Raw genomic sequence first — 16,313 nt, 5'->3', positions numbered from 1 at the left:
CAAATCAGAGTACTAGATGTATAAATACATATTCTATTTTGTGATCTATGGCCTACATGGAGATAAAGGAGATACAATTGGAACAAGTCACTTGCCAATAGCATGCAACAGACCATAAAGAGATGAGAGAAATATAAAGAATACCTACTTCCTACAGCAAAATGTGCAAAAGAGGGAAGAGAGAAATCACGGGGCACACTGATATTATGTGAGTAAATGTAAAGGGGAATTTAGACCAAGTCTTTCCTACATGTATGTCCTTATACTGGGAAGCTGTATGAGTTAGAGCTCAGACTTTTTTTTTTTTTTTTTTCCCCATAAAATTAAAACTCTAGATATTGAAGGTTTTAATTAAAGGAATAGCACACTGTAATTTTGAACTGTGCAAACACTTTACTGCACCGGTAGCTAGTCTGGCTTTAGGCAAGGATTTCCGGTGGAGGTTTTATATATTGTAGTCTATTACATGGAACAAGAAAGAAACCACTTACCTTCAGGTCTTGAAAATTCTCTGAACGTGGGTAGTGAAATGACGGTGTGGGAAATTGTGTGGACTGGATCCAACACACAGTTGACATCATTTGGTCGACAAGACTTAATGCAACGGATAGTATCTGTCTTTTCAAGTCTGACACTAAGAGAAACAAGAGAGAGATGCATATGTATCCTGAAAATAAATCACTTTGTGTTTTGCAATCTGGGGAGCCAGAAACTGATATAAAACGGATATATAAACTGATATTTTACCTCAAAAACTTAAGACAGACTGTTGGATCAAAGAAAAATCTGACTTGGCTAAGAGTTGCTGTCAAAATCCCCTCAAACCCAATTTGTCAAGCCAGGCATGCAAAAATAGGGAGAACTGTAGTGCATAGGATACCAAGTAAAGTCTCCTTACAAGTACAAACAGGACAAAAGGACTAGGCCCAGGTCCTCAGCTGCGGTGCCTTGTCATGGTCTTACCGATTTCAGACGAGCTACACTTATTTACACAAGCCTCTTTGTATTCCATTTGATATCAGTCATATAAAGCAGAAACAATTGTTTCCATTCTGGAAATCTGTCGGAAAATATCAGAAGGGACCACTTCCTTTCACAATTTTCAGTACAGCAAGAGTCAGAAAAGCCTCTTTTCAGTCTTTTTCACACACACACCCCTTTCTGTCTAAACTGAGAAAACACAGAGGAATGGAAACTGGGGGCGGAAAAAGTTAACCACCTTATTTAAAACCTCAAAAGATTGAATTCTGAGTTTGGGGAAGTGGTAAGGGTCATTTCATATTCCATCTCAACCAGCTGCTCATTCGTCCTTGAAAGTCTATTAAAAGTTAAATGACTTCTTCTCACCCTTGTCCACCAGAGTGAATTTAAAGTCACTTACAGTTCAAGAACTTCACACAATACCCGATCTGTGTTCATAAGAGATGAAAGGGCTGTGCTGGGACTTACAATGTGACTAAGCCCCACAAATGATCTCAACTTTGACCTGCCCATTTCTTCATATTTCTAAGTGGAAGAAAGAAAAGACTGCAGTGTCAGAGGGAGGGAATTGAAAGATTAAAAGGAAGAAAAATTCACTGAGTAAAAGGGAAACAAAAATGGAAGCTTTAGTTTGTAAGATACCTCTAGAAACAAATGGTTCTTACTCTTCTCAAAATGTGTTACCCAACTCCACACCTACAAGCCATCTTTTTTCAAATGTTCAAAGGGACTTTATGGCCCTATTAATAATAAATACATCAGTAACTTCTTATTATATGCTACCCACATTTGCTCATCAAAGAAAGCAAAGACAAACGTGCTGATATTGTATGAAGCTAAAATAAAGATAAAAGAGAAAACATGAATCAACATTAAGGAATCATGCTTCAACAGATGTGAATTGGCATAGTCTAAGGGAAGGCAATGTAGCTGGGTTAATTTACACCAGCTGAGTCTGGTTTGTTATTCTCATTCCATAGTTAATGTGTTCAGAGTGAAGCTAAAGAATGGAGGTACAGGTCAGGAAAGATCTTTTACTTCCCACCTTCATCTAGATAAAAAATTTCATGATTTACTAGATATCTCATAGGGGACAGAACAGGACTTTCTGCTGAAATGCCTCATGCTTGTCATTTTAGAACAAATTAATTCTGTATATATATGGACATTATAGTCTAGCCTACGATAACAGATTCCACCCACTTATTTTAAACTCCAGCTGCCAAATTCAGAAAGGACTTCCAGCAAGCTGGCCCTTGCATCTTTACAATAGGATGAGCTAAATTACATAGACTACATCCAGTGTAAAATAGTCAATTTCAAAACGCATAACAAAGAATTGAGGCAAAATGTGTATCAATCATGTTTGTTTATCTCTCTCCCTCTTTTTTTTTTTTCTCTACTGTTCATATGGGAGTTTAGTAGATGTTTACATATATACAGACATACAAACAAAAGCTGAATCTTCCATCTGTGAGCTGGGGTCACAACAGCCAAGTCAGGTTGGTTACCTTCAATAACGTGTTTATGAATCCTGAAACACTTCTTTAAAAGTTCTTCTCTTTGCCTTATAGAATAACAATGTCATCTACTAAAGGTCTGAGGGACATCAATAATCAGTGGCTTGTGTAATTCATTTTGGGCCTTCATGACTAATGAAATAATGGTACAATATGTACAGCACTCTAATTTTTCAAAGCTGTAGTTAGATAGAAAGATTTGTAGGCAAAAACATTCTGCTGGGAGTGTCTGAAGTGTTCAATATGGCTCTGCTTTTGTTCCTTCCTGGGAAGGAAAGGAAGCCTTACTTTCAACTTCAGCTGGAACTTTTGACAAATACAAACATTTCTGAAATCCTTATCCAACAAAGTAATTAATTTGTTTATGACGAAGTCCTAAGTAAGATTTATGTTCAAAATTCTCCCTTCTGATTCATTGGAGTAAAGCATTCTGACATGAATTAGGTACCTTGTGTATAGAAACAGAGGATCACCATGATCACAAGTGATCTGTGCTAGTTACTAACTAAAGCTCATTTCTAGATTCAGTCAGCTTGTAACTAGACACATGACAAAATTTTGCATCAGCTCTATTTCTTTACACTGCTTCTCTCCCCTCTTAAAAATCCCTCAATTTTTGTGTCTGTTCAAGCACAAAATACACGTTTGTGTGTGTGTATTTGTGTACACAAAATGTACATTTTGTGTGTACTCTGTCCTCACCATTAAACTTGAGTTTGTGCTTTCATTTTCCACCGCCTGATTCTCTGATCTTTCTTTTGGTATCTCTACAAAATGTTTCAGGTTATCCAGTATGCAGTTAGTAACACTTCTCTACCATTGCTTTGACTGCACACCTTTAGGCATCTTCTGGAACAATTTGTCAACCAGTATCCATTCCAAATTCTGCATATTTACTATTAATGGTGTGCTCTGCTTTCAACATATATCTTCCTTTATCCTTACACATCACCTTTGCATTTGATCTATCTAGCTGAGAACTTCCTTTTTGCCCACGTCCTCCAATTGTGGATACTATGATTGATGAAACGTTCTTCCTGAGAACTTTATTTAATCAAATTTTTCTTTGGAGTTGCCTCCTCTATCAGAAATTGCAGTTTTGGAGCTGTTACCTCCTGTAGACTTTTTTTATTTTATAAAAGAAGTAAATTAAGAAACAGCTCAGTTGCACTGGTTGTTTTGTATATAATGCTTTCTGGGATACATTTTTTTTTCTTTCTTTTTGGGTTCTGATGACATTCATTGTCATGTTCTCTGTTGGATTCAATAGGTAAGTTCTTTGGACCAGGACCCATAATTTCATTTCCATTGGAAAGAACCATGCATGTAAGTGGTGCTACATAATGACACATTCCCGAAAGTTCCAGCTACACTGCAGCATTGAAGCATCTAATACTGAGCTCCATGCTGCTGAATTACTTGCTGAATGCAATAAAATGATAGAATATGGTATATTTTTTCAATATTGAGGGCCAAATTCTCACACTCCCTTCTTTTCCTGCCAAACAAATATATATTAATGCTTGCAAAAATGAAGTTTATTTTTGAATCGTTATCCTACTTAATTATGGCCTCATAATGAACTGGTAGCCAGAGGGCATTTATATACAAGTATCTTCTGTGCCAGTAAGAAACCTCATTAGCTCAAGTAGAACGGGCTTGTGCTTTCAATATTTAAAGTGGGGACTCTATCCCCACTGGCAACTTCTGGCAGCTTTGTAAGTATGCATCAACAGACTCATTAAACAGTGGCATTCCTCATGGGACTTTAACTCCTGTCAGCCAGCTGGGATAAACTTTGCCTTAGGGAACATGTAATACTCTGGTAGAGTGCTGCAATCATGTCCTAGTGTAGTCCTTGGCTCACAATGAGCCCAAGAGCCCACAGCTTACAGCTAATAAAATAATTGTGTTCAGGTGACTAAGATTTGTGATCTGGGTTTAGAAGGCTCCCAGTTTCTAACCTTGTACCTTGCCAGTGCTGTCTGTATTCACATAGGCAGGTGTTTTTAATATTAATTTTCACACAGATTATTCCTCATTCATCTGTGGACTGACTGTTCTGCCTGTGTAGAACAGAGATGTCTGAGCCCAGGATGGTGTCAAAGAGCACTAATTTGTAGATCATACCTCTGCAACTGAGCTTTAAATACTTATCAATACAAGGACTAAAGAGTACAGTAAGTCCTCTTCCAGCTTGTGAAACAGAATAATTCCAAAGAAATTCCAGTTGTACAGTCTACATTGTTCTTGACGTCATAGAATTAAGGGAAGAAAGATTTGGATATTGGAATTCTAGCTGACTTTTAAGGCCTGCTTCTTTGACAGGAGAAGTCTTTATAGTTGCATATTTATGTTTGATATGGAAGCTGGAGAGACAAAAGTGTTATGAGACCAACATCTTATTCAAATATTCCTGTAGACAATTTTCAGCCTGTGAAATAGACAGGAGCTCTCTGCTACTAACTGGGTGTTGTTAGGAGTCCTTTGTTATTTTGCCATCGTTAGCTGTACAATTCCATGGAAATGTCACAGAAAAGAAGATGAAAAAATCTCTAAAACAAATTTTACAAAAAAGATTCTCTTTGATATCATCCTCAGAAGGTAGAAGTGTAATTTGCACCTGGTGTAAATCAGCACAGGCTCACTGGCTGTAATGCAGCAGCAATGTAACTGGTGCAACTTGAGAATCTGGTTCCACATTTTCAGAGCAACTTGTGCACTGGTGCATCTCTGAGATGCCAAAGACCTAAGTTATGACATTTTGATAGACTTTGATTTTCAAAAAATGCATTTGCCACCCATGTGATGAAACTCTCTAATGATGTCTCAGCAAATTATGTATCTACCATGTTTTGAAAATTTAGTCCTAAACATATGCAGCTGTGTATTATCAGATGAGACCAACTCCACTATTGTGTAAATCAAATTAGTAATTTCAGTCCTCAGTATATTCAGATAATAACCTCTTGGACACCTACTTCTGCTTTTTATAATGATGCTCAGTACACACAAGAATCTCCCAAAATTGAGATGTTCAGTGATGGGGGAAAGTGGAAAACTGCAATGATGATGGCAAATAAAATGCAAGTGCAGCATGCAATAGATGAACTAAAACTTTATTAAAATTGGAGGGAAAAAAAAGCTGCTCTCAAAAGAGAAAATGTAGCAACTTATGCCTCAAAGTTAGGGATCAAAGCTGTGCAGAGACAAAGACAAAAAGTTTGGCAATAAATGTGTTGATAGTTCCATGGCGGGTAAGTTGCATTTGAATTGTCAGAAGAAGGTCTCTGGGCTCTGTGATTTGCCGCTGCATGACCACAATACCACTGTGGTTGTTCACTTTTTTTGTGGTGAAAAAACCCTCCTGGTTCCCGCTGATGATGGACAGCAGTATTTTATCCCCAGGGACAGCTTTGGAAGGGCCCATGCGGAAAATGTCGGTAGGTACTTGAATGTTGGTAGGAAAAGAGAGGTGATAGTAGGTTATTCTCAGAGGCAGGCTCTGGCACTCCTTATTTTCATTACAAGGCAAGCGCTCACAGCGACTGCAAGAAAAGTGAGAACACAAGACAAGAGGAAGGTTAGCGTACATTTAGCAAGCGTGACAGGATAGCAAGGGCAGTGGGGATGGGAAAAGATATGTTGACTTGCATACTGTATCCATTCTTCAGCCTGGCATCTCAGTAACATAGCAAATGGACATTTATTAAATAGCGGTGAACTTGTCTGCAGTCGGTGCTTTTGGACGAGGGTTGCCACTTTCAGAAGTGTGTCAGGTGTTCCCTTTCTTTGCACGCACAGATGGATTGAGTCTGGCACCGCACTGGTGAGTTTAACTGCATTTGAACAGCTAAGCTCTTCCCCAGGAGAACATCAGCTTTTTTGTTGTTAAGTTTTATTCTCTTGTTGACTGGACATGTGTCCAAAAGATCCTAAGATCTTAAGTGATTATTGAGTTCACTGTGTCCTAGTTGGGATGTCCTTTTAGAGTTGATTTTAAAACTGAGCAAAGTATTCTGAAATGCATAGTGTAGGGTTAGAAAGAATTGGTATTTCTGAGAGAAGAGACTATATGGATACTGCACTATGTACATTCATCATCTGACAGCATCCAGAGGAACATAAACCTTGTTTCCAACACTGCCTGTATATTCAGGTTTATTTGCTTTAAAAACAAATCTTCCTTCTTCTCATGTAGCAGAGTATTTTTCTGCTACATGAAGAGAACTGACATAACACTCATCTAAACAAGAACTGAAAAAAGATGCTACAGCCTGATGTCTCTAGCATGTCCTACACACTCAGTCCACTCTTACACAGGCTCAAATCACAGGAATGATGCTGGTGAGTGAGAAAACTGTGGTCTGCTAATGGCTGTTTCCTTTCCTTATCACTAAGCACCGTATTCCAGCAACAAGTCCAGAGAACTGAAAAGATTAACTATGAAGGCCAAAACTGAACAATGAACTTAGTCCCAATGTCAGCACTGGAAATCCTGATCTATATAAAGAGAGCAATCTCATCCCTTTCTGTTTCTGAGAGAAGTTTGTCTTGTATCATGCACATACCTGTATATGCCATATTTATGTCACAGCTAATAAAGAACATTGTAGTTTACCAACATAGTAAGGTGTTACCATGTTTACATGTGACACATGTTTACCACATGTGTCAGGATCTGACACAACATGCTACCTGGTGGGTTTGAGAAGTGGTTACAAATTTGCATAAAAGGAAAGATTACATGAAGTTAGGATTAAAGATATGCTCAATTCACCACATTCAAATTGGTATCTGAACAGCCTCAGACAGATGCATGGAAGTGGAGGTAGACATGACAATTTGAGCTGAATGTTGACTCTGCAAAATTTGGGGATGATCAGGTAAGGCATTTAGCTCCAAATTTGCCTCATGAGCAGCTGTGAATCCATTAAAAGTGTCTACAAGAGTCTCTGAACCCAGTCTCTGGGAGAGACTCTAAAAAGAGTCTCTGAACCCATATTCAATCCACAGGCTGAGATTTTGGAACCTAACGTATTTATTCATTTCTTCACAATGAAATGCTCCAGCATGAAGGTATGGTTTGCTTCTTATTACCTCACAGTGTGGTAAGAAATCTGACTGCCCATTTCATTTATTTTATTTTATCACATTAAGTTGAGCTCCTAACAGGAGTAGCTGGTATCAAAATTATATGCAAAATAATCATTTTCAAAAAGAGTAGTTAAAAGCAACCTCAGTTCTACAATTAATGCATTTTGTGTTTTATGCTCTCTTCTAACACCACTTGCAAACCCAAAGTACAAAGCAATGCTTTGAAGACTTTAATGCATTCTTAATTTTATTCATGTATGTAAAGATCACACACAAGTCTTCACAGGATGGTCATCTAATTAAGTCTATTTTAGTTTAATTAAGTGGATACTCCTGGAATACTTTCAGGCATAGTGAGTTCTGCATTCTTTTCTGAAATGTAATCACTAACTCCCCTAGAGAGAACTCCTTATTTTTGTCAAAATAATGAAGCTACTTGGTTTTGTTGAAATCATGAAGCAAGCCAACACAGTTAATATCTTAGCTGAAAATGTTTTCTCCATGTAATCTTTTTGGAAGCACAAATATGTTCATAAAAATGCCATGACTTAATTCTTTTATAAAAGTAAAACATGTTTAATAACCAGATTTTTTTTTTTAAACCAAAAAACCCTCAAATCTCTTAGCTTCCTAAGAAAAGGACATTCTGCTGATTCAGAAAGTTATTTGTGGAGAAAGATGTGCCTGTGGTTAGGAGTAAGAATTATTCAAAATTCATCACCTTTTATCTTATTCTTTGGTGGTGCACACTACACATTGCTCACTTCACTATGGGTTTAGTTAATGTGTGCTAAGTGTTCCATCAAATAACCACAAAGAAGAGATAACAAATATTATTGCCAGAGTTCATTCTGGGGTCATGCACCATAAAGGCGGTAAAGAGCATTTAAATCACGGTGTACTCTCTAGACCTTATTTAAATGCTACCAGTGGAAAGAAGAAAATCATACGGTAGGGGAATTCAGCAGGCGACTGGTAACAAATGAGTAGCCCAAGACCCTGGGTGCCACTGCAGCTCTGTGGCGTCTCATGATGGATGAAGTGGCCATGCAGCCACTGTGCCTGGCCACCACAATGCGTCGCTGTGGCCACAAGCACAGGGGAACCTGTGGGAGAAGGGGAGGGCTGGAGTGATGCTGCCAGAGAAACGCACACCGCTTGGCAGTGAGGGGGTTTTAGATGCATCTCAGCAGATCTCTGCAATGAAAAGCATGGGTTATAAAAATAAGTGTATAATGCTTTTGAATGCTTATTCCTGAATTAATTCCTGATTATTTTAGCTTACTGCTATTTAGCTCAATTATTCAGTTTTAAGTTTTGTTTTGTTTTTTACTTGGCTGAAATACTGGCTTCAAGAAATTACTAATAGTTTGAATTTTACATACCAAATACTGATTACTCATAAAGGAAAATTAAACTATTAAACAAAAAATTATATTATCTTAGAGAATGAATACTTCTAACAGAATATATTCTTCCCTCCTGTTAATTTCTGTGCCGGGTTTTCACATGGTACAGAGGCAATTCATTCAATTTTGCCAAAAGAAGTTGAATGGTTTACAACTCTTTCTTATACATTGAAGGGAAAAGAACTTTTTTTTTTTTTTTTTTTTTTTTTTTTTTTTTTTTTTCAGGATCTATGGTTTTGTAATTTACTTTATACAGGGAAACCATCTCAACTTGCTGAATGACAAACCAAGTATGATTACCAAACTGTACACTACACATTTCTGAAATTCAATCCTGCAGATTTCCAGAGCTGGAACAATTTTCTGCACTACCTACAATATACTCCACTACAAAGGCATTCCCTTGATAGTGTGGATATATACTCTGCATGTTCCTCCTATCTGGAGCCAAAAACTTTCAAAGAGCTTTAAGCCATAGAAGACACAGACCCATCTCCATTTTGCCCTCAGCATTGAGCATTTATGTGCTATCCTATGCCCTGGCACGGATGTATGGACCACATGACCTCCAGAGGTCCCTTCCAACCATAACCGTTATATGATTCTGTGATCCTTGATTCATTCATATTTCCCAGCTGGGCTCCTTGCTTACTGCCCTTCCTGCTCACTCAAACTTTTGGCATCAGGATCTTCAATAATGTGCCAATCCTCTTCCTGCTCCATGTTCTCCTGGCTGACACTTGTTCCTCTCAATTTCAGTCTCACAGTCCCGGTCCCAAAACATATACTCGTTTCCTCAGTATCTGTGCAGCTACCCCAAACTATTCCTTGCTCTGATGGTCTTCTTCCAAACCTGGCATTAATCACCCTTTACCAGAAAGGTCCTGACCCTTTCCCCCATCGTATCCTGCACTGATTTCCACAGTTTATTTCATCTTTCTCTCTGAATTTTTTATACAATTTTACTTTCCACCCCGTCAAGCATCTCCCAGATCATTTTCCTCACTTGCTCGCACCTTCAGATCTCTTTCCCTACATTCAGCCTCCGCCCTAAGGATGCCTTTCCTTCTTACAAAGTTGGTTCTTCTCTCTGCACTAGAAAGACCTTTCATGAAGTCTGGGTTATCTTTAAAAGCAAAAAAGTAAGAGGCTCTGGGACTGTCAGGGTCTGCAATGCCAGGTCCAGGACTGGTAGTAGCTAACATTACAGAGATCAGGCTTCTTTCCTGGCCATTTGTGGGAATGTGCTCAGACAGTCTGTGAAGTTGGTGCATGCACAATTTAGACTCCTTTAAGAGGCTCATGTCTGCTAAATCAGAAGAGGATTTTTTGCTGGTAAAATAGGAAGACATCTCTACTGACAAGAGGAATTAGATTGCATTGAGAAGGATAATCAAACACAGATTGACACAGAGGCTATGAAATCCTTATCACTGAAGGACTTTAAGCAGAAGTTAAATACCTTTCAGAAATACTCCAGGAAGTCCTGACACTCCCTTGACACACATGGGTAATTACCCATCCAGGTCCTCATTTATAAGGTTTATGAAAAAGAGCTAGCTGCAATTTTGCAAGAATTTTTAACTTTAAAAGTTTCACACATTTTTGGTAAGGATGACAAAAAGTGCAAAAGTAATCCCCTAACAAATTTCAGATTTCTGCTCCAAAATCTGACAGCAAACTCTTCAATGAAAAAAATAAATTAATTAATCATTTACATTTCTTAAACGCACAAACCAATGTATTCCTGCCTACCCTTGTTCTTGAAAATGAGTGAACACAGCAGTGAACAGTGGCAGAAATTTACCGAAACTTGAGCCTGAATTAGATACCTGGCATGTACAATTTCAGACACTGGTTATGTTTTGGCAAAATTCTAAGCAGTTAAAAACAGGTTCTAATAATGAGAAGCAACAGGCAACATTAATAGCATGCAGACATGTCTAAAATACAAAAGTAATTTCAAATCTAGCTCAATGCAGCATACATTTCTGACACACCGCCATAACTGCTCTTTATCTTCTCTACTACTTTTCTTGGCTTAAATATTAAAAATGTTTGACTTCAGTTTCACAAAAAGAGATTTTATTTGTTATCCAATTTGATAACAAAAAGTGTTTGGCAAGGGCAGTGCAGCAAGTTAAGTCCTATTGTGAGTAGCTGTAAATCATAATTATCCTTGGAAAAATACCAAGCCCGTAGGCTTATGAGAAAAAAAAAAAAAAAATATATATATATATATATATACACAGAATTTAAGCAAAATAGTTTAGACCATCAATAAAATTATTACATTAAGGACCAGACCATGCCAGGCACTTTGCTGGTCGTTGGGAATGCTTACACAGAACTCATGAAGCTGAGAATAACTGTAAGCTGTTCTGAGCTTTCAGCCTATAGCATCTGACAATCCTGCAATTACTTCATCTAATGACAATAACCTCTGCTACAACCACCATGCAAAAATCTCTGCTTTAAAGTTATTAGGTAAAGAAGTTTCTGGATCACTGAGAGTGGTTGCCCATACATAAGAATTCTAAGGAAAAATAATGAACAAACTTGTATTGGTAATACTATGTCTTATTATATTATAGCTATTCCAAAGAAAATTTGGAGTATTGGGTAAAAAGTTCTATGGCATGTTAACTTGATGGGCATAGAAAACGTGTTGTTTTTCTTATGAGAGGCCAAGTTGGTGAAACTGGAATGTGTTTTGAATAAAAAAGAGAAGTAACCAGTATTTCTAATAGATAGGATGATATAAGAAGCCAGATATTATAATTTTAGAAACCTGGCACAAGTTTAGTTGAAAAAGTGATTTAATGTCATTATCATGCAAGGGCTAACAAAGACATGCTAGCTATCAGTTATGATGGCTTATATATACCAAAAATTATACAAGAATGTTTAAATTAATTTGGATTAGAAAGGGCACTAAAGAACAATCTTAAGGAACTGTTCCCTACTGGGAACAAGGTAACCCAAGACACACACCCTGATACTGGCATGCTGGTATAATAATAACAACTGGCTAAGTAGGAGAGTACCTATCTGCCCATTGAACTAATTTGGACATTTTGCAATACAGATAATTAACTTGTATTCTCTTTGGTTTATGCAAGCTCATTCTTGACAATATATTTAGTAACTTTGTCTGAAGCTGTCAAGAGGTGAAAGCCTAATAAATCCAAGATAATCACTCAAAGACTTAAAATAATTAGAACTTTACTGGGCAGCTACAGGATTTGTTTCTGATTCACAGCCTAATTATAGCACTAGCACATCAGAAGAATCTCTCCCTATGAATCTGAGTTAGGCAGAGTAAGCCATTACAGAGCTGCAACAACCCAGACAGAAAAACAATTCAGACATTCTATTACTTCCCAAAAAAATCCCTAACATCTCAAATAGCCATTACTTTCAATACTTCCATAAAAATATAGAAAAGAAAGAAGATGAAATGGAATATGTGTTTACAGCTATTTTATAAAATGAATTTTTTCAACTCTAGGATGTCCATAAGAATAAAAATCTGCTAATTCTGCTTTGTAGTCCATTGCAAATGAGGTGTGCTTTTTTTGTTGTTGTTGTTTGTTTTGTTGTTGTTGTTTTTGAATTAAGATAGATACAAATAACACATGATATTACAAATAAACATCTGCATCATGAGGCACTTCTTGTTTACTGATGTGACCAACATAACTTAAAATTTACTTACTATTGATGCATCTCAAAAGCGTATTTTATAAATATTTGTTTTTATACTATGAAATCCCACTGCAGCATTCTGATCAAATACATTTGCTATACCACTTACATGTCATTTTACAGCTTAAGGTTTAAATTGAAACTAATCAATCCTCACAAAGTCCTTCTGAGGAAGCTGGAAGCACCAGCTTCATTCTACAGAGAAGGTACAGAGATAGTGGGTATATGAACACTGATTGTGAAGAGCAAAATAGTAAGCTGGTAAACAGTGTCATTTATCAGCTTTCCTTTCGATCTGATGCATACACTTACCTGGGTATGAGATATACAGAGAGTACAGGAGTACAGGGTGGCCTTAAAGCCATAGGGCAGGTGGAAAAGTGGCCATCTGCATCAGCCATGCCACCAAAATTTTGAAACAGCTTCTAGCTAGCATTGCCAGCACCACGGGATGGGTGTAAATGAGCTGCCAGCTACCCCTCCTCCCATATTTGTGTCTTGTATTTTCAAGACCAGAATAGCTTTCTCTGACCTAGGTTAAGAGCCAACATAAGAGGTAATTCTACCACTGGAGTATAATAGTTAGCAAAGGCTGAGTGTGACAGAAAAGTCAGAATTTTGAAGCTGAATGTAATCCTCCTAACAGGCTGGCTGCAAGGTAGCCAGAGAGACAACATCAACGTATGCTTCTAGAGAACATTATAATGCAAACTATTGACACATGGCACCTTCTTAAGGGAATACCTTTTTTTTTTTTTTTTAGACTGAGATAGGACCATGAGAAAAGGACCAGACCTATGTGTGCAAAACTTGGGGTAGGCCTAACCAGTAAAGTATGTATTTGCCAGAATCTGTTCAGTCAGCAGTGTGAGGAGAATATGCCACCAAAAAAAACACAATGTACCTTGAAAAGAAAGTACTTACGTATCTCCAGACTTGCGGTAATTTTCTGGACATTCCAAAGACAGACAGCGAAAGCCCCCCTGGATATTAAAGCAGGTCTCATTGAAAGAGCAGTTGTGGGTTTCTGCAACACACTCATCAATATCTGCCAAATGGAAAAAGGTGAGTGGGTTAAACACATGCTTTTCCTCTATTTGCAGGTGCCGTATGATGAAAATATCACATTAGGTACTAGAGAATATGGGGTGCAATTAAACATTATTACAGGATTAAGGAAAGCAGGAGAGCAAAAAGGAAGAAAACTAACCCAACCAACACACAAGAACAAGAAAGGGAAGAGCAGCAGTGCCACTAAGTGGGCAAGATTTAAATATTTGCTGAAATGTCTACAGCATTATGATATTTCCTTTTGACAGATAAACTAATTCATATCATTTAACAGTGGGAATCTTCATTGAGTTTGCTCAAATTCTTTAAGAGCAGTATAAAAACATAACTGCATTCTATAGGCTGTAAAAGAAACTTCTATTGGATCCCGTTATTTATTATAAAAAAATAGGTCCCTCCAGATTTCAAGCTGTTACTGACTGTTTTACTTTTAGTGCTGCAGGACTATAAACACAAAACCTTTCTAGAACTCTTTAGAAGCCCACAATCCTGTTACATCTCCCTGAAGCCTTTGAATGTACCTTGGCAGTTTCGTGCATTGGGTGCCAACCTGTAACCGGTGGAGGGACAAGTACACTGAAAGCTCCCAGGAATATTAATACATCGAAAGGAACAGATATGACCTCCAGTAGGTAAAGCACATTCATCAATATCTGCAAGAGGAAAACACCACTAATTTACTATGTCTGCATGGCATTTTACTAAGTGAACATATATGGTGTTCATGCTGCAAGGTTGAAACACTATTTTGTGATTCTAACTAGTAGAAAACAAAAACAATTGCTGATTAGGGCCACAACTATCTAATGAAGGTTGTCAGGAATAAATGGAGGTGTGAAGAAAATTAAAAGCAATCGAAGGGCTTAAGAGACAGTCTGCTTTTGTCTTATAAATGTGTAATAACACTGTAAATACAGTGACATCTTATTGTAGTACTTTACTAATGGGACAGAGAGGAATAGTATTATTCCTGTTTTAATAAAAAGGAAATTGTGATGTTTTGCCCAAGCTCTTACTGCATATTAAGTCCAAGATATCTAAGCTGAATTTCAAGATCTTGTCCACTGGGTCACACCCACATTCTACTATTACTTGATCAAAACCTACATACACATTAATTCAGAACCAGCCACAAAAGAAGGATATATAAAATACCATGTAATAATATTGTATATTATGTATGAAACACACAAACACGTTTGTATGTTCACTTGCTGAAGACAAGAAATCGTGCTAGTTGCTCAGTAAAAAAAAACAAAAATAAATTTTAAAGGCACATTTCTGACCAGTTAGGAAAGTACGTGAAGTTACAGTTCTGTGTAAACAGCAAAGCAGACACCATATAATCAAGCAGAGTTATTTCTAGATGAAGGCATGGGTGGGAGACTTTTATTAAGTACAGTTTCATAGTTTCACAGGAAAATAACAAACAGAATCAAATGTTAAAATGCATCTATTAAGAGTCTATTAAACTGTTTATGTATGTCATGGTGTGAACTGAAAATGCTTGAATCCTTTATCTGCAAAGACAGTTCTTACCTTCACATGAAATCCCATCTATGTCACTAAGTTGAAAGCCACGGCGGCAGTAACACTGATAGGAGCCATACACATTGGCACACTCTTGACTACAGGGGCTGCTCTCGCACTCATTTAAATCTGAAATGCAAAATTATACATCTGAAACCTCAATTTCTTGCTGTATTTGTCACTCCTGTTACAGGACTGAGGTAAAAGTTTGATTATTTTTTTTTCTTTAATAGTTAAAAAAGGATGGTTTACATATTACTGAGTAAGCATGAAATAATGGACTTTGGGTGTATTATTCTCAAGAGGGTCTGGTAGTATAGGTCACTGTGTGCTATTATTTCCCACTGTCCTTCAAGGTGCGTGACTTGGAGGGAGTCATTAGGACCACACCTGCATCTTTATATTTGGATATCAGCAAAGCTGGTTGTGAAACTCTTGAATCTGATCTAGTCACATCACTTGAAAATGCGGTAAATACAGACACATACACCTCTGCATGATCCAGCCAAAGGACAAAATATTGGAACTGTGGACTACAGCAGTCTTGATTATTCATAGCAGCGTTCATGCTATCAAAGTGACAACATTGGGTTGATTTCTTGTACCAATTCAGAGCAGTATTACGAGCTAAAACCAAACAGGAATAGCTAAACAGTGACAAGCTACATCTCATACTATATACCTTATGCGTATAGCCATACCTTCACATGACCTGCCATCAGTTGAAAGTTTGAATCCCACGGTACAAGTGCAATAGTAGGAACCAGGAGTATTCTCACACTTGTGAGCACAAAGACGGCCTGGATAACGTCTGCATTCATTGATATCTGCAATGATAAACATACAGAGATCTATATATTGGCTGGCTTCCTTGAAGCAGTACTCTGGACAGGACCATGGTTTTGAGTTTTATTTTTGTTTTCCAGATTTAAAATTAGAGAGGGAAGGATTTACCCAAAATGCTCATTTAAAAAGTACCCTTGTGCATAACTGAATT

The 16,313-nt window shown here is 37.4% G+C and overlaps 1 protein-coding gene across 5 annotated transcripts in view; it reads right to left on the bottom strand.

The window, feature by feature from the left end:
• The window catches only part of FBLN1 (fibulin 1), a 90,001-nt gene that overhangs the window by 24,793 nt on the left and 48,895 nt on the right, over positions 1–16,313 (bottom strand). For 4 of the 5 annotated variants that reach the window (XM_082780262.1, XM_082780258.1, XM_082780261.1 and 1 more), the window contains 5 exons: positions 16,018–16,143; positions 15,326–15,445; positions 14,308–14,439; positions 13,640–13,763; positions 492–634 (listed from right to left, as the gene is read on the bottom strand). In XM_082780262.1, the coding sequence (XP_082636388.1) occupies positions 492–634; positions 13,640–13,763; positions 14,308–14,439; positions 15,326–15,445; positions 16,018–16,143 (645 nt within the window). Of the gene's footprint in view, positions 1–491; positions 635–5,644; positions 6,050–13,639; positions 13,764–14,307; positions 14,440–15,325; positions 15,446–16,017; positions 16,144–16,313 lie in introns of those variants that run through there. The other variant, XM_082780259.1, reaches the window with a different exon arrangement.

Source organism: Aythya marila (genome assembly GCF_965140915.1).
Source record: "Aythya marila genome assembly, chromosome: 1".
NCBI lineage: Eukaryota > Metazoa > Chordata > Aves > Anseriformes > Anatidae > Aythya > Aythya marila.
The sequence above is the reverse complement of the archived record's forward strand: the minus strand, read 5'-3'. Positions and strand labels throughout refer to the sequence as shown.